Source organism: Oncorhynchus keta, chromosome 1 (assembly GCF_023373465.1).
Source record: "Oncorhynchus keta strain PuntledgeMale-10-30-2019 chromosome 1, Oket_V2, whole genome shotgun sequence".
Lineage (NCBI taxonomy): Eukaryota > Metazoa > Chordata > Actinopteri > Salmoniformes > Salmonidae > Oncorhynchus > Oncorhynchus keta.
In genome coordinates this window covers 16,489,224-16,516,723 of record NC_068421.1, presented here as the reverse complement: position 1 = coordinate 16,516,723, position 27,500 = coordinate 16,489,224, and the positions used below count along the sequence as shown (strand labels likewise).

At 43.9% G+C, this 27,500-nt stretch overlaps 1 protein-coding gene across 1 annotated transcript in view; it reads left to right on the top strand.

Moving 5' to 3' along the window:
- The window catches only part of LOC118394548 (protocadherin Fat 3-like), a 364,429-nt gene that overhangs the window by 121,484 nt on the left and 215,445 nt on the right, over nucleotides 1-27,500 (top strand). The window contains exon 2 of the mRNA XM_052492922.1: nucleotides 6,917-10,255. Within this exon, the coding sequence (XP_052348882.1) occupies nucleotides 6,937-10,255 (3,319 nt within the window). The 5' untranslated portion in view covers nucleotides 6,917-6,936. The remainder of the gene's footprint in view (nucleotides 1-6,916; nucleotides 10,256-27,500) is intronic.

The following is a 27,500-nucleotide window of genomic DNA, read 5'->3' as shown; positions in this document are numbered from 1 at the left end:
GTAAAAATAAATACCAGTGTAACAAGTTCAGTTTGAATACCATCTTCTGTTGCCTTAGGGCTCAATACAGACTCAACACAAAACACACATGCACACACTCTCTCTTAAAACACACGTATGCACGCACACACACACACACACACACATCCCGACACACACACAAAATAAGACACACACAACATATTTAATCCAACGATGGGAAGCTGGAACAGGGATAGGGGAAGGAAAAAGTTGACCTGTGACCAGATTATCTGAGATAGCGAATGAGAAAATGGGAGATGTTTAGTGGGTTTGGGGATATAGAGTGATAGGGGTTGCGTTTGTGTGGTGTGTGAGTGTGTGTGTGTGGTGTGTGGATGTCTGTATGTGTGTTTGTGTGTTTGCTAGAGGGAGTCACAGCAGGGTGCATGTGTGTGTGTGCATATTTAGGAGAGATTTCCAACAGGTGTGTGTGTGTGTGTGTGTGTGTGTGTGTGTGTGTGTGTGTGTGTGTGTGTGTGTGTGTGTGTGTGTGTGTGTGTGTGTGTGTGTGTGTGTGTGTGTGTGTGTGTGTGTGTGTGTGTGTGTGTGCTTGTTTGATTTATTTATTTAATAGTTACCGTCAGATGCAGGACAGGTGTGGGTATGTAGCAGCATGAAGCTCAGTTTCCACTGTGACTGAAAATTAGGGCCAAATTCGAGCTGGTTCGAGGGAAACCAGTTTCACAACTGGTGCAAGTTTGATTAGAATCGAGGCTGGTGACGCCGTTACTATGCAACCAGCAGCTGGTCACTGCTGAACGCTGACACAATGTTTAGCCAGCTCGTCTGGGCTTGTTTCTGGTAGCTAACACATGGACAAGCAGTACTGCAGTAGTCAGTCATGACACGAATTACCACCATAGCTGATCCTTGCACTACAAAATAAACTTTTATAAGAACAGTCAGCCCTTGATTGCTAGCTACCTAACGTCAGCTAGAAAATCATAGTTGAAACAAGCTAGCTAGCTAATATGAGCTAGCAGGAATTTTAGCTGGCCAGGTCGTATTGAAAGATAGCTATCTAGCTAGCTACATCATATCAAACATGTTGTCTGGTTTGCTTGATTAGCTAGTTATCTAATAGCCAACTCCATGGCTATTAAACTAGCTAGGGAGCCGGTTATGCAAGCGACAACGCTAACCCCTTATCTACCTAGCTAATTATAGCAAGCTAAATACATGGTACAAAAACAGTCAAGTGGATCGTAGAACGGTATTAACATAAACAGTCCAGTGGATCGTAGAATGGTTTTTACACAAACAGTCAAGTGGATCGTAGAACGGTTTTAACACAAACAGTCAAGCGGATCGTAGAACGGTTTTAACACAAACAGTCAAGCGGATCGTAGAATGGTTTTAACACAAACAGTCAAGCGGATCGTAGAACGGTTTTAACACAAACAGTCAAGCGGATCGTAGAACGGTTTTAACACAAACAGTCAAGCGGATCGTAGAACGGTTTTAACACAAACAGTCAAGCGGATCGTAGAACAGTACAAACACAAACAGTCAAGTGGATCGTAGAACGGTTTTAACACAAACAGTCAAGTGGATCGTAGAATGGTTTTAACACAAACAGTCAAGTGGATCGTAGAATGGTTTTAACACAAACAGTCAAGTGGATCGTAGAACGGTTTTAACACAAACAGTCAAGCGGATCGTAGAATGGTTTTAACACAAACAGTCAAGCGGATCGTAGAACGGTTTTAACACAAACAGTCAAGCGGATCGTAGAATGGTTTTAACACAAACAGTCAAGTGGATCGTAGAACGGTTTTAACACAAACAGTCAAGCGGATCGTAGAACAGTCCAAACACAAACAGTCAAGTGGATCGTAGAACGGTTTTAACACAAACAGTCAAGTGGATCGTAGAACGGTTTTAACACAAACAGTCAAGCGGATCGTAGAACGGTTTTAACACAAACAGTCAAGTGGATCGTACAACGGTTTTAACACAAACAGTCAAGCGGATCGTAGAACAGTCCAAACACAAACAGTCAAGTGGATCGTAGAACGGTTTTAACACAAACAGTCAAGTGGATCGTAGAATGGTTTTAACACAAACAGTCATGTGGATCGTAGAATGGTTTTAACACAAACAGTCAAGTGGATCGTAGAACGGTTTTAACACAAACAGTCAAGCGGATCGTAGAATGGTTTTAACACAAACAGTCAAGCGGATCGTAGAACGGTTTTAACACAAACAGTCAAGCGGATCGTAGAATGGTTTTAACACAAACAGTCAAGTGGATCGTAGAACGGTTTTAACACAAACAGTCAAGCGGATCGTAGAACGGTTTTAACACAAACAGTCAAGCGGATCGTAGAATGGTTTTAACACAAACAGTCAAGTGGATCATAGAACAGTCCAAACACAAACAGTCAAGTGGATCGTAGAACGGTTTTAACACAAACAGTCAAGTGGATCGTAGAACGGTTTCAACACAAACAGTCAAGTGGATCGTAGAATGGTTTTAACACAAACAGTCAAGTGGATCGTAGAACGGTTTTAACACAAACAGTCAAGCAGATCGTAGAACAGTCCAAACACAAACAGTCAAGTGGATCGTAGAACAGTCCAAACACAAACAGTCAAGTGGATCGTAGAACAGTCCAAACACAAACAGTCAAGTGGATCGTAGAACGGTTTTAACACAAACAGTCAAGCGGATCGTAGAACAGTCCAAACACAAACAGTCAAGCGGATCGTAGAATGGTTTTAACACAAACAGTCAAGTGGATCGTAGAACGGTTTTAACACAAACAGTCAAGTGGATCGTAGAACGGTTTTAACACAAACAGTCAAGCGGATCGTAGAATGGTTTTAACACAAACAGTCAAGCGGATCGTAGAACGGTTTTAACACAAACAGTCAAGTGGATCGTAGAATGGTTTTAACACAAACAGTCAAGCGGATCGTAGAATGGTTTTAACACAAACAGTCAAGCGGATCGTAGAACGGTTTTAACACAAACAGTCAAGCGGATCGTAGAATGGTTTTAACACAAACAGTCAAGCGGATCGTAGAACGGTTTTAACACAAACAGTCAAGCGGATCGTAGAATGGTTTTAACACAAACAGTCAAGCGGATCGTAGAACGGTTTTAACACAAACACTCAAGCGGATCGTAGAACGGTTTTAACACAAACAGTCAAGTGGATCGTAGAACGGTTTTAACACAAACAGTCATGTGGATCGTAGAATGGTTTTAACACAAACAGTCCAGCGGATCGTAGAATGGTTTTAACACAAACAGTCAAGTGGATCGTAGAATGGTTTTAACACAAACAGTCAAGCGGATCGTAGAATGGTTTTAACACAAACAGTCAAGTGGATTGTAGAATGGTTTTAACACAAACAGTCAAGTGGATCGTAGAACGGTTTTAACACAAACAGTCCAGCGGATCGTAGAATGGTTTTAACACAAACAGTCAAGTGGATCGTAGAATGGTTTTAACACAAACAGTCAAGCGGATCGTAGAACGGTTTTAACACAAACAGTCAAGCGGATCGTAGAATGGTTTTAACACAAACAGTCAAGTGGATCGTAGAATGGTTTTAACACAAACAGTCAAGCGGATCGTAGAACGGTTTTAACACAAACAGTCAAGCGGATCGTAGAATGGTTTTAACACAAACAGTCAAGCGGATCGTAGAATGGTTTTAACACAAACAGTCAAGCAGATCGTAGAATGGTTTTAACACAAACAGTCAAGCGGATCGTAGAATGGTTTTAACACAAACAGTCAAGCGGATCGTAGAACGGTTTTAACACAAACAGTCAAGTGGATCGTAGAACGGTTTTAACACAAACAGTCAAGCGGATCGTAGAACGGTTTTAACACAAACAGTCAAGCGGATCGTAGAACGGTTTTAACACAAACAGTCAAGCGGATCGTAGAACGGTTTTAACACAAACAGTCAAGCGGATCGTAGAATGGTTTTAACACAAACAGTCAAGCGGATCGTAGAATGGTTTTAACACAAACAGTCAAGCGGATCGTAGAATGGTTTTAACACAAACAGTCAAGCTGATCGTAGAATGGTCAAAACACAATCTCCTATTATAGCATTATGAAGCTTTCTCTCTCTCTCTCCCTCTCTCTCTCTCTCTCTCTCTCTCTCTCTCTCTCTCTCTCTCTCTCTCTCTCTCTCTCTCTCTCTCTCTCTCTCTCTCTCTCTCTCTCTCTTCCCACGCTCCATGTCTCTGCCTCCAGTCCCTTTCACATTCTATTTCAGTCTAAACTCTCTGTGCTTCTCTCTCTCTCTCTCTCTATCTCCCTCGTCTTCACCCCCTCTTTCTCTCTCTCTCTCTCTCTCTCTCTCTCTCTCTCTCTCTCTCTCTCTCTCCCTCGTCTTCACCCCCTCTTTCTCTCAGTCTCTGCATCTCAGAGTGAAGGAGTGTTTGAACTGTCAGTTCTTCAAGCAGTAGCCTCTTTATCATTGGGGATGTTCACCAATCTTTTCTGGGCTGTGCTGTATTAAATGCATACCAACCAGCCTACAAAACACACAGACACACAGACCCCTTGACTTTTTCCACATTTGTTACGTTACAGCCTTATTCTAAAATGGATTAAATATATTTGTTTCCTCAGTCTACACACAATACCCCATAATGACAAAGTGAAAATGTATTAACATTTATTAACATTTATTAATGTTAATGTTAATGTACATAATAAGTATGCACACCCTTTGCCATGAGAATCAAATTGACCTCCGGTGCATCCTGTTTCCATTGATCATCCTTTTGATGTTTCTCCAACTTGATTGGAGTCCACCTGTGTTAAATACAATTGATTGGACATGATTTGGAAAGGCACACACCTATCTATAGAAGGTCCCACAGTTGACAGTGCATTTCAGAGCAAAAACCAAGCCATGAGGTCGAAGGAGCTCCGTGACAGGATTGTGTTGAGGCACAGATCTGGGGAAGGGTATCAATCAGGCCTTCATGGTAGAGTGGCCAGACAGAAGCCACTCCTCAGTAAAAGGCACATGACAGCCCGCTTGGCGTTAGCCAAAAAGCACCTAAATGACTCTCAGACCATGAGAAAGAAGATTCTCTGGTCTGATTAAATCAAGATTTAACACTTTGGCCTGAATGCCAAGCGTTACATCTGGAGGAAACCTGGCACCATCCCTACGGTGAAGCATGGTGGTGGCAGCATCAGAGCTTGAGGATCTGCAGAGAAGAATGGGAGAAACTCCCCAAATACAGGTGTGCCAAGCTTGTAGCATCATATCCAAGAAGACTCAATGCAGTTTATTTATTTTTTTATACATTTGCAAAAATTTCAAAAAATATGTTTTTGCTTTGTTATTATGGGGTATTGTGTGTAGATTGATGAGGAAAAAAACGATTTAATTAAATAAGGCTGTAATATAACAAAATGTTGAAAAAGTCAAGGGGTCTGAATACTTTCTGAGTGCACCATATGTCTTGCTATACCTGTGAGGACTTTTTGGGGACCAACAATTGATTCCCATTCCAAATCCTATTTTCCCTAAACCTTAACCCTTATCCTAACCCTAAACTTAATCCCTAACCGTAAACCTAACCACTAACCCCTAGTCCTAAAATAGCCTTTTTAAATGTGAGGACTGGCCGAATGTCCTTACTTACCTGAATTTTAGTTGGTTTACTATTCTTGTGAGAACTTTTGGTACTACCAAGTGTAGTAACACGTGTACACACACACACACACACACACACACACACACACACACACACACACACACACACACACACACACACACACACACACACACACACACACACACACACACACACACACACACACACACACACACACACACACACACACACACACACACACACACACACACACACACACACACACACACACACACACACACACACACACACACACACACACACACACAGTCTTTGGTAGATTGTCATCTTTGTTCCCTAAATGGCTGATGGGTCTTATTTAAATGTAGGGTTTGGATGGTGGTTTTCATTGTTTCAGCTGAGGGGTTTGACAACGGTTAAAAAACAGATGTTTTTGTAGGTCCGAGGATTGTCGACAGACTCGCAGTGCTGAGAGTGTTTTGATAGAAAGAGAGAGAGTGTGTGTGTGTTTTGTGTGTGTGTGGCAGTTCTCTTTCCCCAGCATGTTATTTATTATAAGTTCTCTCGGACATGTGAACTCCTCCCGTCCACCCTGCAGTCACCGAGGTGGAAAACGTCTAGTCATCATAACCCCAACTGCGGTTGCGCTCCTATCTCCACCAACATGGCATTTACCGGATCAGGGTTTCTCCCAGTACCCCGGATTGGAGCATATTTGTGGCCACTTATTCCATAATAGCTCCCTCTTTTTCTGACAGAAACTAAGCACAACAGCAGGCCTATTTGACTCCCAGCTTGAGCCATATCTGGCCTGTTGTTTATGACAGATATATGACATATTTTCTTGTAGTTCAGGAACAGTATTACGATAGAGTGATCTGTTTTTAGATTCAGCTTCCCTGCAGTTTAATAGTGGTATGTTTTTTTGGTGTGTTTTGGTGATGGTGCACTCCTCCTTCCACTAGCCATGCAATTATTTTGTTCCTTCCTTCTTGAACCAACCTCCTGGTTTTTCAAAAACGTGCAATTGTCAGTGTCCATAGAGTCCTCACACAATGATGTCAATGAGACATAAGGTTGCCTGGTTACTATGCATTCCTGTCATCTCCCTCCCCATCCAATCAATCTTTGCAATTAAATGGAAAATTAGTAACCTGTTAGGCCTAGAGGTCAAAGGTCAAGTTGTGGGATATGTGGCATGTATTTTGTGGTTGTAAATCCTTCCCTCCTTTGCCACAATCTCCCCTCTGCCCCCCTTGGCCAACATCTCTCTCCTTTCTTTTGTTGCAGGATGGAAGAGTGATGATGGGATGGATGTGAATATGGGCCAGTGGGCCTACACAGGCATGCGTGCCCCTCTCTTCTGCCTAGCCTTGTTGCTGCTGCTGCTCTCCCAGCCTGCCCCCTGCTGCTGCCAGGACAGCCAGGGTTCTCCCCAGGGCCCCGCCGACGGCCCTCGATTTCTCTTCACGCAGTCTGTCTATCATGCCACTGTCTACGAGAACTCGGCAGCGCGAACATACGCCAACAGTAAAGTTAAAATGGGCATCCACCTGGCCCAGCGCTCCTGGGAAATCCGCTACAGGATCACCTCCGGGGATGAAGAAGGCTTCTTTAAAGCAGAGGAGTACATGCTGGGAGATTTCTGCTTCTTACGCATAAGGACTAAAGGCGGCAATGCAGCCATCTTGAATCGAGAAATCCAGGACAGCTACTTACTGACAGTGAAAGCCTCCGTCAAAGGAGAGGTTCTGGAGACCTGGACCAAAGTGACTGTCCAGGTCCTGGACATGAATGACCTCCGACCTCTATTCTCACCCACCACATACTCAGTCACCATCGCAGAAAGCACCCCCCTCAGGACTAGCATAGCACAAGTTACAGCCACTGATGCAGACGTCGGCTCCAACGGGGAATTTTACTACTTCTTTAAGGAGAAAATGGAGCTGTTCGCCGTGCACCCAACTAGCGGTGTGGTCTCCCTCAGCGGGAAACTGAACATTGAGGAGCAGAACCGATACGACCTAGAAATCCAGGCGGTGGACCGCGGGATGAAGTTGTATGGCAATAACGGTGTGAGCAGTACGGCCAAGCTCTTTGTGCATGTAGAGCGTGTCAACGAGCATGTGCCAGTCATGAATGTGGTCACCCATGTCCCCTCGTGGTTAGACAAGAACCCTGTGTATGCAGTGGTCACTGTGGAAGACCTGGACGAGGGGTTAAATGGAGAGATTGAGTCCTTGTCTATAGTGGCCGGAGACCCTATGGAGCAGTTCACTCTGGAGAGGTCAGAGGGCAATGAGTTCGCTATCAAGGCGTCTGACCAAGTGGACTGGGAGAACTTCCCTTATGGATATAACCTCACTCTTCAGGCCAAGGACAAGGGTGCCCCACAAAAGTTTTCTTCGGTCAGGGTTGTGCACATCATAGTGAAGAAACCACATGCTGTGGAAGTGAAATTTGAACAGGAGTCGTATGAAATTAGTCTCAATGAAATCTCACCCCCAGGCACGATCGTAAAGGTGGTGAAAATCACCCCTGAGCCAGACGATGCGGAATATATTCTGACCCCCTCGACAGACTCCTCCTACTTCCGGATGAACACCCTAACAGGCGTGATCTCAACTGCTCGCTGGTTCACGGAGTGCACCAAGGACGTATTTGACCTGGAAGTGGTGGAGGTGGACAGCGAGCTGGGGGTCAAAGTTCGGGTCTCCATCGAGGACGCGAACGACAACACCCCAACATTCACTCAGCTTTCGTACGAGGTGTTCGTCAATGAGAGCGTTCCCATGGGATGGACCGTGCTGGCGGTGTCCGCTGTGGATGGTGATAGTGGGGAGAATGGATACATAACATACAGCATAGCCAGCCTTCAGCCCCTGCCCTTCAAAATCAACCAGTTCTCTGGCATCCTCACCACCACACAGGAGCTGGACTTTGAGTCCTCGTCTGAGAGCTACGTGTTTGTGGTCAGGGCCTCTGACTGGGGTTCCCCCTACAGACGAGAGAGTGAAGTCAACGTAACTGTCCATCTGGAGAATGTGAACGACAACCAACCCTTATTCGAGAAGGTGGCGTGTCAGGGACTAGTCTCTCGGGACTTCCCCATCAACGAGGTAATCACCACCATGTCTGCCATCGACATAGACGAGCTGGAGCTGGTGAAGTACAAGATCCTGGAAGGGAATGAGAGGGGCTTCTTTGACCTGAACCCTGACTCGGGGGTCCTAACCCTACGGAGGTCCCTCTCCACTGCCAGTCCAAAAAATGGAATCTTCAGTTTGAAAATAACCGCCACAGATGGAGAGAACTTCTCCGACCCGATGTTCGTGAACATCTCTATTGTTCATGGGAAATCTTTCCCCAAGAGCTTCAACTGTAGGGAGACCAGAGTCGCCCAAAAGTTAGCTGAGAAATTACTAAATAAGTCCAAAGCTAGAACCAAGCCCAAGATCGAGGAAGGGTTCATTGACCTTTTCTCCGTCAACAGACAGACACCTCAGTTTGATAAGGCCTTTCCCACAGACATATCAGTGCACGAAGACCTAAAGGTTGGGTCCAGTGTCTTCAAGGTCAAGGCCTATGACGGCGACACAGGTTTTAACGGTCAGATGTTGTATGCCATCTCAGATGGAAACACAGACAGCTGTTTCACCATTGACATGGAGAGTGGGCTGATCAGCGTCTTCCTGCCCATGGACAGAGAGAAAAGAGACAGATACCTCCTCAACATCACTATCTACGACCTGGGCCTGCCACAGAAAACCGCTTGGCGTCTGCTCACCGTCTACGTAGAAGATGCCAATGACAATGCACCTCAGTTCCTGCAGGAGGGAGGCTATAGAACCTTCATTCCCGAAAACACAGCCATTGGCACCGATGTCATTCAGGTTGAGGCCACTGATAAAGACTTGGGGCCTAATGGAGAGATTGTCTACTCCATCCTGACCAGCACCACCCAGTTTGGCATCAACAGCTCCAACGGGATTGTGTACGTTGCCGGGCAGCTGGACAGGGAGTTCGTCTCCACCTTCAACTTGAAGATTGAGGCTCGTGACCGTGCAGAGAAAGGGAACCAGAAGTTTTCAGTCACCACTTTGAAGATCTCTCTAGAGGACGTTAACGACTGCCCCCCAGTATTCATTCCCAGTGTCTACAATACCCGGGCCCTGGAGGACCTGCCAGTGGGAACCGTGGTGGCCTGGCTCGAGACCCAGGACCCAGACCTTGGCCTGGGTGGCCAGGTTAGATACTCCCTAGTCAATGACTACAACGGGAAGTTCGAGGTGGACAAGGCCAGTGGGGCCATCCGACTGACCAAGGAGCTGGACTACGAGACGCAACAGTTCTACAACCTCACGGTGAGAGCCAAGGATAAAGGGAGACCTGTCTCTCTCCTGTCTGTCACCTTCGTGGAACTAGAGGTGGTAGATGTAAACGAGAACCTCTACACTCCCTACTTCTCCCACTTCGCCCTCACGGGATCAGTGAAGGAGAGCGCCCGCATTGGGACCACAGTCCTCCAAGTCACGGCCCGGGATGACGATGATGGTAGAGATGGGGAAATCCAGTACTCTATCCGGGACGGGAGTGGACTGGGACGATTCGCCATCGACGAAGAGACGGGTAAGTGCAGATTGCCTTAAAAAACCTGCTGTTGCATTTAATATCACAGTTTAGATTAGTCTTGATAGTTGGTTTATTCTCTGGATTTATAGGCATTAACAATTGAACATAAACCAGATTAAAATGATGCGTTGTGTAGATATGTTAGATTTAATGTTGTGGTGCTAGAGCTACAATATCCCCTTTTACTGACTCATGCTGTGTGTGAGCCATGTGTGTTGCTGGATGATGCTGGACCTTATAAATCCCATCTTGGCTGTGTGTGTGCGAGATGGAGAGAGAGACATGCTCCGGAGGCCAGTCCAGAGGCTGACAAAGAATCAGCTGCCGCATTTTGGGCTGGGGTGTTCTTAAGAAGGTTTGGAGCTGTCATTTATAAGCTTAGCTCCCGTCTGGGAGATTGAATTACCACACTGATCTCTTTATTGACATTTAGTGCAGTTGTCATGTCATTTTCGCCTGACCCAGACGTTTGGCTTCTCTCTGCCTTCTCTACCTAAACCGCCTGCCCCTCCTGTTCTACTCGTCTCCCACTCTGGGCTGGAGCTCCGCCAGACCGTCCTGGGAAGCTTGACAGGTCCTTTGTGACATTCTACTCCGAGGTATTCTAGGATTTTCCTGATTCTATTTATTTAATGGCGGTTCGTGCCCGGCCGTGCGATCTGTCCACTAGGAAGACGAGGAGGGGCAGAGTAGACCGGTTCATTTCCTATCTGAAGGGAGAGGAGGCGGCAGAGTGCCAAGAGGGAGGATTAGGGTTATTATGACCTTGGCCCACGGTGTGTGTTCTACCTCGTGTCCCTCCGCCCCACACACACACTATATAAATCCTACATGAATTATGGCCCAAGAGCAGTTTCCACTTAAAATGGGAAGGGCTTGGAGGAGAGGGAACGGGGGAGAAGAGAGGGGGAGCAGGGGGATAAGAGAGGAGGAGAAGTGGGAGAAGAAACAGGAGATTTTAAACAGCATCACCTTCGTGTCTGACGGAACGGTAAATTATCTTGATGGTTTCAAATTGCCTTTAGATCCCCAGCAAATGGTGCTCCGGGCCCAAGTAATCCTTCATCACACTCTAGGATCGTGTTGTGGAATGAGAATAAGAAAACAGGAGAGAGAGAGAGACAGCCACTCCAACCGACTCCTCCTTTAGTATTTCATGCAATTTAGCTGGAAACTGAAAAAGCACAAAAGTGGTCCTCAAACTCAGTCGGAGTCTATAGCCAAGGCCTAGTTGTCTTTTAACTGTTTTGGTTTTAGGGAGGAGTAGCCTAGCTCAGCATGTTTAGCAGTCTGACTCCTTTCTTGTCCTCCAGAGAAACACTCATAAACTCATCCATTAAACTACTGCCGTTTTATAACTACTACTGTTTCTGCTCATGGCAGCAATGTTAGTTTGAAGCTATTGATAATAAATGCCTCAGTGTGCAGCTGCCGGCTCATGTTCTGCAGTTTGGTCTCAGCTGAATCGCATTCGGGAATCGTCCCCAGACTTTTCTTCCGACATATTGTTGCTGCTGGCTTCCGGGTTAAGCAGGCGAGACTTTTGGGGAGTTGCATTGATGAGACAAAATCCAAATTGGGGCGATAAATGGGGTAAAATAAAAATATAAAAATAAATCTGTATGTTTAATGTATACCAAACACATAACATTGATTTAGAAGTTGAACAATCCATACAGCTAAATGCATAAGGACTAATTTTAACAATTTCCACTGAAACAAAGTGTACACAAAGTAATTTAATGGAGAACCGTGCAGATGCAAACTTTGGTAATGGAATTACGTTTTCCAAAAACGATATAAATAACTGCTCAGAATGAATATTCAAAGATGTCTGCAGAAAGAATGGAGTGTCAGTTATGATATGAAACCTTGAGTTTGAAAGGAAACAACTGGGTTATTGAAATACAGTAAGACTAGTGGATTTATACACAGTTGCAGAATTACCATATGAAGTTACATCATGGGTCCATGAGCTGTACTACACAGCAATGCATTAGTCTGCTAGAAAGAGGAGGAAGGGAAGCGCTACTAAGGTACACAATAGTACATTTTGGTAGATAGAAGGTGCTCTTTGGTAAAAGGGGTACATTGGTTATCAAGAAGAAAGGAGGACCAAGGCACTCTTCATATAATTGATTAAAATGCCTTTATTAGTATGGCATGTTCAATAGAAACAAAGTTGTTTTAAACCGAAGCGTTTCGGCTGCATGGCCTTCGTCAGGGAGTACAAAAAAAAGGAATACAATGTCCTCTTTTGAACAGCTTTTCAATTAGCAATATTCTGGATATGAGTTCCGTGTTTACCATGGCACCACGAGGTCGCCTAGGCAGAGAGCTCCTGTAAATGTGTTAATATTGGATTGTTTTAATGTTTTTTGCTTGCATTTTTTAGAGACGTTTTAGCTTAATAAATACTGATTATTTATACACTGAGTGTACAAAACATTAGGAACACCTGCTCTTTCCATGACATATACTCACCAGGTGAATCCAGGTGAAAGCTATGACCCCTTATTGATGTCACTTGTTAAAGCCACTTCAATCAGTGTAGATGAAGGGGAGGTGACAGGTTAAAGAAGGATTTTTAAGCCTGGAGACAATTGAGACATGGATTGTGTCTGTGTGCCAGTTAGAGGGTGAATGGATAAGACAAAAGATTTAAGTGCCTTTGAACGGGGTATGGTAGTATAGTGGGCTCTAAAATTACTGGCACCCCTGACTGGCAATGCACAAACAATGCTTAAACAAATATAAACAATATAATTATAGAGATAAACTCAAAATACCAACATGTGAGAAATACTGTACTTTATTGCTGTTTCAATGGAACCAACCAAAATCATTCAATTATTTAATACAAAATTAATTTTACCAAAATCAAGGTTTCATAATTATTGGCACTCCTCATTTAGTACTTAGTGCAACCACCTCTGGCAAGGATAACGGCATGGAGTCTTTTCCTGTAATGTTTGTTCAAAATCCTTCACATTCTTGGGTTTGTGCTTATCAACTGGCCTCTTCAACTCAGCCCACAGGTTTTTGATTGGATTGAGGTCCGGCGACTGAGATGGTCATGGCAAAACATTGATTTTGTTGTCACAGAACCCTTTCTGTGTGGATCTTGAGGTATGTTTTGGGTCATTGTCTTGTTGGAAAGTCCACCTACGGCCATGTCCCAGCCTTCTGATAGAGGCAACCAGATTGTCAGCCAAAATTGCCTGATACTTGGTAGAATTCTTTTCTTTTCTTCCATTTTTTATTTGAAACTGTAGATGGCACAGACTAGGACATCACAGAGGCTTGTTATAGTTCTGACTGGATTTCACTCTCCAAGGTGGGACTAACCCAATAATTGATGTGTAGTGAGTCTCTGGCGCCTTAGCGAGATCTAGCGGATGTCGGCTTCACCCAGGTAGGTGCTACATGTTGTCTGATGAGTATCTACCCATGGACTCTGCGGAAGAGCTGGGAATGGCAAGAGCTGGCTTGATGATCCAGACCTGTCTTATTGACTTGACCCCCCCCTCCCCCACTCCTGCTGGATGTGACCACTGATTCCCTCGTACTTAAGCCTGCTTCAGGACATCAGAGAACAGTTTACATTTTTTTATTTTTTTATTTCACCTTTATTTAACCAGGTAGGCTAGTTGAGAACAAGTTCTCATTTACAACTGCGACCTGGCCATGATAAAGCAAAGCAGTTCGACACATACAACAACACAGAGTTACACATGGAATAAACAAACATACAGTCAATAATACAGTATAAAAAGTCTATATACGGTGTGTGCAAATGCGGTAAGATAAGGGAGGTAAGGCAATAAATAGGCCATGGTGGTGAAGTAATTACAATTTACCAAAAGAGGAAGATAAAAAAATTAATACAGTATGGGGATGAGGTAGTTGGATGGGCTATTAACAGATGTGCTGACAATGGTGCTTAAAGCTAGTGAGGGAGATATGAGTCTCCAGCTTCAGTGATTTTTGCAGTTTGTTCCAGTCATTGGCAGCAGAGAACTGGAAGGAAAGGCAGCCAAAGGGGGAATTGGATTTGGGGGTGACCAGTGAGATATACCTGCTGGAGCGCGTGCTACGGGTGGGTGCTGCTATGGTGACCAGTGAGCTGAGATAAGGTGGGACTTTACCTAGCAGAGACTTGTAGATGACCTGGAGCCAGTGGGTTTTGCGACGAGTATGAAGTGAGGGCCAGCCAACGAGAGTGTACAGGTTGCAGTGGTAGGTTGTATATGGGGCTTTGGTGACAAAACAGATGGCATTGTGATAGACTGCATCCAATTTGTTGAGTAGAGTGTTGGAGGCTATTTTGTAGATGACATTGCCGAAGTCGAGGATTGGTAGGATGGTCAGTTTTATGAGGGTATGTTTGGCAGCATGAGTGAAGGATGCTTTGTTGCGAAATAGGAAGCCAATTCTAGATTTAATTTTGGATTGGAGATGCTTAATGTGAGTCTGGAAGGAGAGTTTACAGTCTAGCCAGACACCAAGGTATTTGTAGTTGTCCACATATTCTAAGTTAGAACCATCCAGAGTAGTGATGCTAGTCGGTGAGATTGAGGGCATCAAGCTTAGATTGTAGGATGGCTGGGGTGTTAAGCATGTCCCAGTTTAGGTCACCTAGCAGCACGAGCTCTGAAAATAGATGGGGGCAATCAATTCACATATGGTGTCCAGGGCACAGCTGGGGGCAGAAGGTGGTCTATAGCAAGCGGCAACGGTGAGAGACTTGTTTATGGAAAGGTAGATTTTTAAAAGTAGAAGCTCGAGTTGTTTGGGCACAGACCTGGATAATAAGACAGAACTCTGCAGGCTATCTTTGCAGTAGATTGCAACTCCGCCCCCTTTGGCAGTTCTATCTTGTCGGAAAATGTTGTAGTTAGGGATGGAAATTTCATGGTTTTTGGTGGTTTTCCATAACCAGGATTCAGACACGGCTCGGACAGAGTGGCAGAGTTTGCCAAAGCAGTGAATAAAACAAATTCAGGGAGGAGGCTTCTAATGTTAACATGAAACCAAACCTTTACATCACCAGAGGAACAGAGGAGGAGTAGGATAAGGGTACGGCTAAAGGGTATCAGAACTGATTGTCTAGTTCGTTCAGAACAGAGAGTAAAATGAGCAGGTTTCTGGGCACGATAGAATAGATTCAATGCTTACTGTACAGACAAAGGTATGGTAGGATGTGAATACATTGGAGGTAAACCTAGGCATTGTGTGATGATTTGAGAGATATTGTCTCTAGAAACATTTAAACCAGTTGATGTCACCGCATGTGTGGGAGGTGGAACTAAAGGGTTGGCTAAGCCATATTGAGCAGGGCTTGAGGCTCTATAGTGAATTAAGACAATAATCACTAACCAGAACAGCAATGGACAAGGCATATTGACATTAGGGAGAGTCATGCATAGCCGAGTGATCATAGGGGTCCAGTGTGTAGTTAGGCTGGCTGGAGACACGGCGATTCAGACAGCTAGCAAGCCGGGGCTAGCAAGCTAGCAGAAGGGCCTTAGAGGGACTTCGTGACGGATGAAGGCTGTTATAGCCTCCTCGTGCAGTTACGTCGATTAGACCAGTCGTGACGGAGTAGTAGGGTTCCGTGTAGCAAAGGGGTTCAGTCCAATTGGCAAATTAGGTATAGTGGCCCAAGAAATTGGCCGGTGGACCTATTCAGCTAACAGTCCGATATGCTATAGACAGCTCGCGGGCCACAGGTAGCAGGTTAGCAGATGGGCATTCAGGAGACGTCGCGATGGAGGGACCTGTTGCAGAAAGAACCCTCGGGCAGATTGCGTCGGTCGTCCAGTTGTGAAGGAGCTCCGTACCTGCAGTAAAAGGGGTCTGGACAAATTGCCAAAATAGGTTTTGTAGAGTGGCTGATGGACCTCTTCAACTAGCCGGGAGATGGGCCTAGCATGGGCTAGCTCCAGGCTAATTGGTGCTTGCTTCGAGACAGACGTTAGCCGGGAGTAGCCACTCGTATTGCAGCTAGATAGCTGCAATGATCCAGGTGAAAAAGGTTCAGAGCTTGCGATAGGAAGCCGCGGATATGGAGAGAAAATAGGTCCAGTGTACTCTGGTTTGAATCGCTTTGTGCAAATTGGCGAGAGTTTTCCGAGCTAAAGGTTAGCTGATGACCGCAAGCAGTGGTTAGCTGACTACTAGCTAGTAGCAGGTTAGCTGGCTAGCTTCTGTTAGGGGATTCTGGTTCAGAAGTAAAGAAAAATACTTTAGAAAAAGCAGATCCACACCACATTGGGTGAGGCGGGTTGCAGGAGAGTATTTTGAAGTTGAGGTTTAGAAAAATATAAAAAAGGATATGCTAAGAAAAATATATAAAAAGATATATACATGGGACACGACAGGACGAGGACAAAGACGTCTGACTGCTATGCCGTCTTGGCAGAGGAGAGTGCTGAGCGAGGAGAGTGAAGGCTCTTGACTGACTTTCAGGGGACTATTGTAGGCGTGGCCTATGTGCAGCCTGCCGTAGTTGTAATGTATTGTATTGTACTCTACTGTGCTCTGCTCACTGTTCTGTACTGTTCTCTACTCACTGTACTGTTCTGTTCTGTACTGTACTCTACTCACTTTACTGTTCTGTTCTGTACTGTACTCTACTCACTGTACTGTTCTGTATTCTACTCACTGTACTGTTCTCTACTGTACTGTACTCTACTCACTGTACTGTTCTGTTCTGTACTGTACTGTACTCTACTCACTGTACTGTTCTGTAATGTACTGTACTGTTCTCTACTATACTCTACTCACTGTTCTGTACTGTTCTCTACTCACTGTTCTGTTCTGTACTGTACTGTACTCTACTCACTGTACTGTTCTGTTCTGTACTGTACTCTACTCACTGTACTGTTCTGTACTGTACTGTACTCTACTCACTGTACTGTTCTGTTCTGTACTGTACTCTACTCACTTTACTGTTCTGTTCTGTACTGTACTGTACTTTACTGTACTGTGGGGCGGCAGGGGAGCCTAGTAACCGGAAGGCTGCAAGTTCAAATCCCAAAGCTGACAAGGTACAAATCTGTCGTTCTGCCCCTGAACAGGTAGTTAACCCACTGTTCCTAGGCCGTCATTGAAAATAAGAATTTGTTCTTAACTGACTTGCCTAGTAAAATAAAGGTAAAATAAAAAAATAACTAAAAAACTGTACTCTACTCACTTTACTGTTCTGTTCTGTACTCTACTCACTGTACTGTTCTCTACTGTACTCTACTCACTGTACTGTACTGTACTGTACTGTACTGTACTGTACTGTACTGTACTGTACTGTACTGTACTGTACTCACTGTACTGTACTGTACTGTACTCTACTCACTGTACTCTACTCACTCTAATGTTCTGTACTGCACTCTGCTCACTGTACTGTACTGTACTGTACTCTACTCACTCTACTGTTCTGTACTGTACTCTACTCACTGTACTGTACTGTACTCTACTCACTGTACTGTACAGTACTCTACTCACTGTACTGTACTCTACTCACTGTACTGTACTCTACTCACTGTACTGTACTGTACTCCTCTCACTGTACTCTACTCAATGTACTGTACTGTACTGTACTGTACTGTACTGTACTGTACTGTACTGTACTCACTGTACTGTTCTGTTCTGTTCTGTACTGTACTCTACTCACTGTACTGTTCTGTAATGTACTGTACTGTTCTCTACTATACTCTACTCACTGTTCTGTACTGTTCTCTACTCACTGTTCTGTTCTGTACTGTCTGTACTGTACTCTACTCACTGTACTGTTCTGTTCTGTACTGTACTGTACTCTACTGTACTCTACTCACTGTACTGTTCTGTTCTGTACTGTACTCTACTCACTGTACTGTTCTCTACTGTACTGTCTACTCACTGTACTGTTCTGTACTGTACTATACTGCACTGTACTGTACTCTACTCACTGTACTGTTCTGTTCTGTACTGTACTCTACTCACTGTACTGTTCTGTTCTGTACTGTACTGTTCTCTACTCACTCTACTTCTGTTCTGTACTGTTCTCTACTCACTGTACTGTTCTGTTCTGTACTGTACTGTACTCTACTCACTGTACTGTTCTGTTCTGTACTGTACTGTTCTGTACTGTACTCTACTCACTGTTCTGTTCTGTTCTGTACTGTACTCTACTCACTGTACTGTTCTGTTCTGTACTGTACTCTACTCACTGTACTGTTCTGTTCTACTGTACTCTACTCACTGTACTGTTCTGTACTGTACTATACTGTTCTGTACTGTACTCTACTCACTGTACTGTTCTGTTCTGTACTGTACTCTACTCACTTTAATGTTCTGTTCTGTACTGTACTGTACTTTACTGTACTGTGGGGCGGCTGAGCCTAGTAACCAGAAGGCTGCAAGTTCAAATCCCAAAGCTGACAAGGTACAAATCTGTACTGTTCTGCCCCTGAACAGGTAGTTAACCCACTGTTCCTAGGCCATCATTGAAAATGTTTGTTCTTAACTGACTTGCCTAGTTAAATAAAGGTAAAATAAAAAAATAACTAAAAAACTGTACTCTACTCACTTTACTGTTCTGTTCTGTACTCTACTCACTGTACTGTTCTCTACTGTACTCTACTCACTGTACTGTACTGTACTGTACTCTACTCACTGTACTGTACTGTACTCTACTCACTGTACTGTACTGTACTGTACTCTACTCACTGTACTGTACTCTACTCACTGTACTGTTCTGTTCTGTACTGTACTCTACTCACTGTACTGTACTCTACTCACTGTACTGTTCTCTACTCAGTACTCTCTGTACTGTACTCTACTCACTGTACTGTTCTCTACTCACTGTACTGTTCTCTACTCACTGTACTGTTCTGTTCTGTACTGTACTGTACTCTACTCACTGTACTGTTCTGTTCTGTACTGTTCTCTACTCACTGTACTGTTCTGTTCTGTACTGTACTGTACTCTAATGTTCTGTTCTGTACTGTACTCTACTCACTGTACTGTTCTAGTACTCAGGCTGTACTGTTCTCTACTCACTGTACTGTTCTGTTCTGTACTGAACTGTACTTAACTCACTGTACTGTACTCTGAAAATAAGTATTTGTTCTCTACTCACTGTTAACTGTTCTGTTCTGTACTGTACTCTACTCTACTCACTGTTCTGTACTCTACTCACTGTACTGTACTCTACTCACTGTACTGTACTGTACTGTACTCTACTCACTGTACTGTACTCTACTCACTGTACTGTTCTGTTCTGTACTGTACTCTACTCACTGTACTGTACTCTACTCACTGTACTGTACTCTACTCACTGTACTGTTCTCTACTCACTGTACTGTTCTGTTCTGTACTGTACTGTACTCTACTCACTGTACTGTACTCTACTCACTGTACTGTTCTCTACTCACTGTACTGTTCTGTTCTGTACTGTACTGTACTCTACTCACTGTACTGTACTCTACTCACTGTACTGTTCTGTACTGTACTGTACTCTACTCACTGTACTGTACTCTACTCACTGTACTGTTCTCTACTCACTGTACTGTTCTGTTCTGTACTGTACTGTACTCTACTCACTGTACTGTACTCTACTCACTGTACTGTTCTCTACTCACTGTACTGTTCTGTTCTGTACTGTACTGTACTCTACTCAATGTACTGTACTCTACTCACTGTACTGTACTCTACTCACTGTTCTGTTCTGTACTGTACTCTACTCACTGTTCTGTTCTGTACTCTACTCACTGTACTGTTCTGTACTGTACTCTACCTCAACAGAGCAGTCTGACTGAGCGGTGGTAGGCAGTAGCAGGCTCGTAAGCAATCATTCAAACAGCACTTTTGTGCATTTTGCCAGCAGCTCATCCCTGTGCTTCAAGCGTTGCGCTGTTTATGACTTCAAGCCCATCAACTCCCGAGATTAGGCTGGTGTAACCGAAGTGAAATGGCTAGCTCGTTAGCGTGGTGCGCGCTAATGGCGTTTCAAACGTCACTCGCTCTGAGACTTGGAGTGGTTGTTCCCCTTGCTCTGCATGGGTAGCGCTGCTTCGAGGGTGGCTGTTGTCGTTGTGTTCCTGGTTCGATCCCAGGTAGGAGCGAGGAGAGGGATGGAAGCTATACTGTTACACTGGCAATACTAAAGTGCCTATAAGAACATCCAATAGTCAAAGGTTTTTATTTGATTTCTTATTATTTTTTTAACCTTTATTTAACTAGGCAAGTCAGTTAAGAACAAATTCTTATTTTCAATGACGGCCTAGGAACAGTGGGTTAACTGCCTGTTCAGGGGCAGAACGACAGATTTGGACCTTGTCAGCTCGGGGATTATGAACTTGCAACCTTCCGGTTACTAGTCCAACGCTCTAACCACTAGGCTACCCTGCCGCCCTGAGGTTAATGAAATACAAATGGTATAGAGAGAAATAGCCCTATAATTCCTATAATAACTACAACCTAAAACTTCTTACCTGGGAATATTGAAGGCTCAGTGGAAGGGAGGACAGTAGCAGGAGACACTATGAGCTGAACATAACAGTATGCCAGTGGAAGGGAGGACAGTAACAGGAGACCAGTAGAAGGGAGGACAGTAGCAGGAGACACTATGAGCTGAACATAACAGTATGCCAGTGGAAGGGAGGACAGTAACAGGAGACCAGTAGAAGGGAGGACAGTAGCAGGAGACACTATGAGCTGAACATAACAGTATGCCAGTGGAAGGGAGGACAGTAACAGGAGACTCTATGAGCTGAACATAACAGTATGCCAGTGGAAGGGAGGACAGTAACAGGAGACACTATGAGCTGAACATAACAGTATGCCAGTGGAAGGGAGGACAGTAACAGGAGACACTATGAGCTGAACATAACAGTATGCCAGTGGAAGGGAGGACAGTAACAGGAGACACTATGAGCTGAACATAACAGTATGCCAGTGGAAGGGAGGACAGTAACAGGAGACACTATGAGCTGAACATAACAGTATGCCAGTAGAAGAGAGGACAGTAACAGGAGACACTATGAGCTGAACATAACAGTATGCCAGTGGAAGGGAGGACAGTAACAGGAGACACTATGAGCTGAACATAACAGTATGCCAGTAGAAGGGAGGACAGTAACAGGAGACACTATGAGCTGAACATAACAGTATGCCAGTGGAAGGGGGGACAGTAACAGGAGACACTATGAGCTGAACATAACAGTATGTCAGTGGAAGGGAGGACAGTAACAGGAGACACTATGAGCTGAACATAACAGTATGCCAGTGGAAGGGAGGACAGTAACAGGAGACCAGTAGAAGGGAGGACAGTAACAGGAGACACTATGAGCTGAACATAACAGTATGCCAGTAGAAGAGAGGACAGTAACAGGAGACACTATGAGCTGAACATAACAGTATGCCAGTGGAAGGGGGGACAGTAACAGGAGACACTATGAGCTGAACATAACAGTATGCCAGTGGAAGGGAGGACAGTAACAGGAGACACTATGAGCTGAACATAACAGTATGCCAGTGGAAGGGAGGACAGTAACAGGAGACACTATGAGCTGAACATAACAGTATGCCAGTGGAAGGGAGGACAGTAACAGGAGACTCTATGAGCTGAACATAACAGTATGCCAGTGGAAGAGAGGACAGTAGCAGGTGACCCAACTCTAGCACACTGGTTAGACTCCCACTGCAGAGTTGAGGGATCAGAGTTCATCGAGTGGTCAGATTCCTGTCATCACCCCATGATGAGGTTATTTTTATCCCTCTCGTAGACTCAGAATGAAGACATATAGGATCTGTTGTGTTGTTGACCTCTTGTTAACTATGGAACCTGGATTTGTGACACACACACACACACACACACACACACACACACACACACACACACACACACACACACACACACACACACACACACACACACACACACACACACACACACACACACACACACATATATACACACATACGCATTCTCCCCCCCTTCACCAAACTTGCTTGTCCCTTATTGATGACTGGGATCAGAGCAGAGGAGTGAATTTATAGCCCTTGTTAGCTGAGTGTTGGCAAGACCCATAAATCAACTAGGGGCTGCAGCAGTACAACGCCACAAACCAATTACAGCTTAAAGAGCATTACTCTGGTCCTTACATGCACACACACACACACACACACACACACACACACACACACACACACACACACACACACACACACACACACACACACACACACACACACACACACACACACACACACACACACACACACACACACACACAGATACACACACAGCTTAAAAAGGACATTACTCTGACCTGCTTGTTGAATTGGATCTCGATTCATCACTCCACACATATTCACAATGCACACACACACACACACGCCACACACAAACACGCACTCCACACACAAACATCTACCCCCCTCCATTTACGTATTCCTTTATTGCCATAATAAATATTCATTTAATTACACTGCTTTATGAAACAGCTTTTAAATGATTCCACTGTGAGTAATTATATGGTGTTGAGTAGTAAAGCAGCAGAGAATGGAGTCTGTTGGATTAGTCCATTCTAGAGGACCCATTATGACACATGATTTTTTATTTATTTCACCTTTATTTAACCAGGTAGGCCAGTTGAGAACAAGTTTTTATTCACATCTGCGACCTGGCCAAGATAAAACAAACAGTGCGATAAAAACAACAACACAGAGTTACACATAAACACGGGTACAGTCAATAACACAAAATAAAAAGCTATGCACAGTGTGTGCAAATGTAGAAGATTAGGGAGGTAAGGTAATTAAAAAAAATATATATATAAATGTAATAAATAGGCCATAGAGGTGAAATAATTACAATTTAGCAAATTAACACTTGAGTGATAGATGTGCAGATGATGATATGCAAGTAGAGATACTGGGGGGAAAAAGAGAAAGAAGATAAATAACAATAAATAACAATATGGGGATGAGGTAGTTGGGTGTACTATTTACAGATTGGCTGTGTCCAAGTACAGTGATTGGTAAGCTGCTCTGACAGCTGATGCTTAAAGTTAAGAGAGTGAAATGTATCTCCTGCTTTAGTGATTTTTGCAATTTGTTATAGTCATTGGCAGCAGAGAACTGGAAGGAAAGGCGGCCAAAGGAAGTGTTGGCTTTGTGGATGACCAGTGAAATATACCTACTGGAGCTCGTTTTACGGGCGGGTGTTGTTATGGTGACCAGTGAGCTGAGATAAGGCGGGGCTTTACCTAGAAAAAACTTATAGATGACCTGGATCTAGAGGGTTTGGCGTCGAATATGTAGCGAGTGCCAGCCAACAAGAGCATACAGGTCGCAGTAGTGGGTAGCAGAGGTCGACCCATTAATCGGAATGGCCGATTAATTAGGGCAGATTTCAAGTTTTTATAACAATTAGAAATCTGTATATTTTTTTTTACACCTTTATTTAATCTTTATTTAACTGGACAAGTCAGTTAAGAACACATTCTTATTTTCAATGACGGTGGGTTAACTGCCTTGTTCATGGGGCAGAAAGACAGATTTTCACCTTGTCAGCTCGGGGGATCCAATCTTGCAGCAACCTTACAGTTTACAAGTCCAACGCAATACACAATAACGACCTGTCTCTTGTTGCACTCCACAAGAAGACTGCCTGTTACGCTAATGCAGTAAGCCAAGGTAAGATGCTAGCTAGCATTAAACTTATCTTATAAAAACAATCAATCAATCATAATCACTAGTTAACTACACATGGTTGATGATATTACTAGATAATATTTAGCATGTCATGTATAATCTGACTGAGCATACAAGCATACAAGTATCTAAGTATCTGACTGAGCGGTGGTAGGCAGAAGCAGGCGGGTAAACATGAATTCAAACAGCACTTTCCTGCGTTTTGCCAGCAGCTCTTTGTTGCGCTGTTTATGACTTCAAGCATATCAACTCCTGAGATGAGGCTGGTGTAACCGAAGTGAAATGGCTGGCTAGTTAGCGCGCTAATAGCGTTTCAAATGTCACTCGCTCCTCTTAGCCTTGGAGTGGTTGTTTCCCTTGCTCTGCATGGGTAACTCTGCTTCGAGGGTGGCTGTTGTTGTTGTGTTCCTGGTTCGAGCCCAGGGAGGAGCGAGGAGAGGGACGGAAGCTATACTGTTACCCTGGCAATACTAAAGTGCCTATAAGAACAACCAATAGTCAAAGGTTAATGAAATACAAATGGTATAGAGATAAATAGTCCTATAATTCCTATAATAACTACAACCTAAAACTTCTTAACTGGGAATATTGAAGACTCATGTGAAAAGGAACCACCAGCTTTCATATGTTCTCATGTTCTGAGCAAAGAACTTAAACGTTAGCTCTCTTACATAGCACATATTGCATTTTTACTCTCTTCTCCAACACTTTGTTTTTGCATTATTTAAACCAAATTGAACATGTTTCATTTTTTATTTGAGGCTGAATTGATTTAAATTGATGTATTATATTAAGTTAAAAAAGTGTTCATTCAGTATTGTTGTAAAAAATATTTTCAAAAAATCAGCCGAATTAATCGGTATCGGCGGTTTTTGGCTTCCAATAATCGGTATCGGTGTCGAAAAATCATAATCGGTCGACCTCTAGTGGGTAGTATATAGGGCTTTGGTGACAAAACAGATGGCACTGTGATAGAGTGCATCCAGTTGGAGGCTGTAAATGATATTGCCGAAGTCAAGGATTGGTAGGATAGTCAGTTTTACGAGGGTATGTTTGGCAGCATGAGTGAAGGAATCTTTGTTATAGCAAATAGGAAGCTGATTCTAGAATTAGAGATGCTGGAGATGCTTAATGTGAGTGTGGAAGGAGAGTTTACAGTCTAACTAGACACCTAGTTAGACTGTAGTTGTCCACATATTCTAAGTCAGAACCGTCCAGTGTAGTGATGCTAGTCGGGCGGGTGGGTGGATGTGGTCAGAAATCGGTTGTAGAGCATGCATTTAGATTTACTAGCATTTAAAAGCAGTTGAGGTGATCAGAGAATCACCAGCAGCAAGAACGACATTATTGATATATACAGAGAAAAGAGTCGGCCTGAGAATTGAACCCTGTGGTACTCCCATAGAGACTGCCAGAGGTCCGGAAAACAGGCCCTCCGATTTGACACACTGAACTCTATCTGAGAGGTAGTTGTTGAACCAGGCGAGGCAGTCATTTGAGAAACCAAGCCTATTGAGTCTGCCGATAAGAATGTGGTGATTGACAGTATCGAAAGCCTTGGCCATGTCGATGAAGACGGCTGCACAGTACTGTCTTTTATTTATGGCGGTTATGATATCGTTTAGGACCTTGAGCGTGGCTGAGGTGCACCCATGACCAACTCGGAAACCAGGTTGCATTGTGGAGAAGGTACGGTGGGATTCGAAATGGTCGGTGATCTGTTTGTTAACTTGGCTTTCTAAGATTTTAGAAAGGCAGGGCAGGATGGATATAGGTCTGTAGCAGTTTAGGTCTAGAGTGTCTCCCCCTTTTAAGGGGGGGGATGACCGTGGCAGCTTTCCAATCTTTGGGGATCTCAGACGATACGAAAGAGAGCTTGAACAGGCCAGTAATAGGGGTTGCAACAATTTCAGCTGATAATCTTAGAAAGAGAGGGTCCAGATTGTCTAGCCCAGCTGGTTTGCAGGGATCCTGATTTTTCAGCTCTTTCAGAACATCAGCTGTCTGGATTTGGGTGAAGGAGAAGAAGGGGGTGGGGGCTTAGGCAAGTTGCTGCATGGGGTGCATAGCTGTTGGCCAGGGTAGGGGTAGCCAGGTAGAAAGCCTGACCAGCTGGAAAAAAATGCTTATTGAAATTATTATTATTATCGTAGATTGATCGGTGGTGACAGTGTTTCCTAGCCTCACTTTACAGTGTCCTAAAACTTTTTGGAATTAGTGCTACAGGATGCACATATCTGTTTGAAAAAGCTAGCCTTAAATTTCCTAACTGCCTGTGTATATTGGTTCCTGACTTCCCTGAAAAGTTGCATATCACGGGGGCTATTCGATGCTAATGCAGAACGCCACAGGATGTTTTTGTGCTGGTCAAAGAGTACAATCTTTGTCCCTATGTTCAGTTGCAAACCGTAGTTTGGCTTTGGCAGTTTTGGATCAGTGGCTTCTTCTTTGCAGCGTGGCCTTTCAGGTTATGTTGATATAGGACTTGTTTTACTGTGGATATTGCTAATTTTTTTTCCTGTTTCCTCCAGCATCTTCACAAGGTCTTTTTCTGTTGATTGATTTGCACTTTTCGCACCAAAGCACGTTCATCTCTAGGAGACAGAATTTATCTCCTTCTAGAGCGGTATGACGGCTGCGTGGTCCTATGGTGTTTGTACTTGCATACTATTGTTTGTACAGATGAATGTGGTACCTTCAGGTGTTTGGAAATTGCTCCCAATGATGAATCAGACTTGTGGAGGTCTATATATTTTTTTCTGAAGTCTTGGCTGATTTCTTTTGATTTTCCCATGATGTCAAGCAAAGAGGCACTGAGTTTGAAGGTAGGCCTTGAAGTACATCCACAGGTACACCTCCAATTGACTCAAATGATGTCCATTAGCCAATCAGAAGCTTCTAAAGCCATGACACAGTCAACACAGTCAATTTAGTGTATGTAAACTTCTGACCCACTGGAATTGGGATACAGTGGATTCTAAATTAAATAATCTGTCTGTGAACAATTGCTGGAAAAATGACTTGTGTCATGCACAAAGTAGATGTCCTAACCGACTCAAAACTATAGTTTGTTAACAAGACATTTTTGGAGTGGTTGAAAACGAGTTTTAATGACTCCAATTCAAGTGTATGTAAACTTCCGACTTCAACTGTATATTTTAACAATAAAACAATAAGGTGACCCCGAAAGCCAGATGGAGATGTGTAAATTAGACGTGCAATCGGTCTCTATATTACTCTAGCTTAGGGTATGCTGCTGCAAATGTAGGCCTACCTGTCACAAGAAAAAAAAGTGACCATGATAAGATGATAGATGTCCATGCATTGTGAATTGCACAACATATTGAGATGGGCTGTCTTGTCCCCACCATGAACGTCGATGAACGATTAGAGCAGAGAGAAAGCCGTAGAGGAGACAGATTTAGACATTGCATATCATTTAACGGTTCCCTTTCACGTCATGCTGTTCATATAAATAATTTATTATAATTTACCGGTTTCTCACAGTTATTTATCCCAGGAAATGGGATTGCGGTAAATCTCT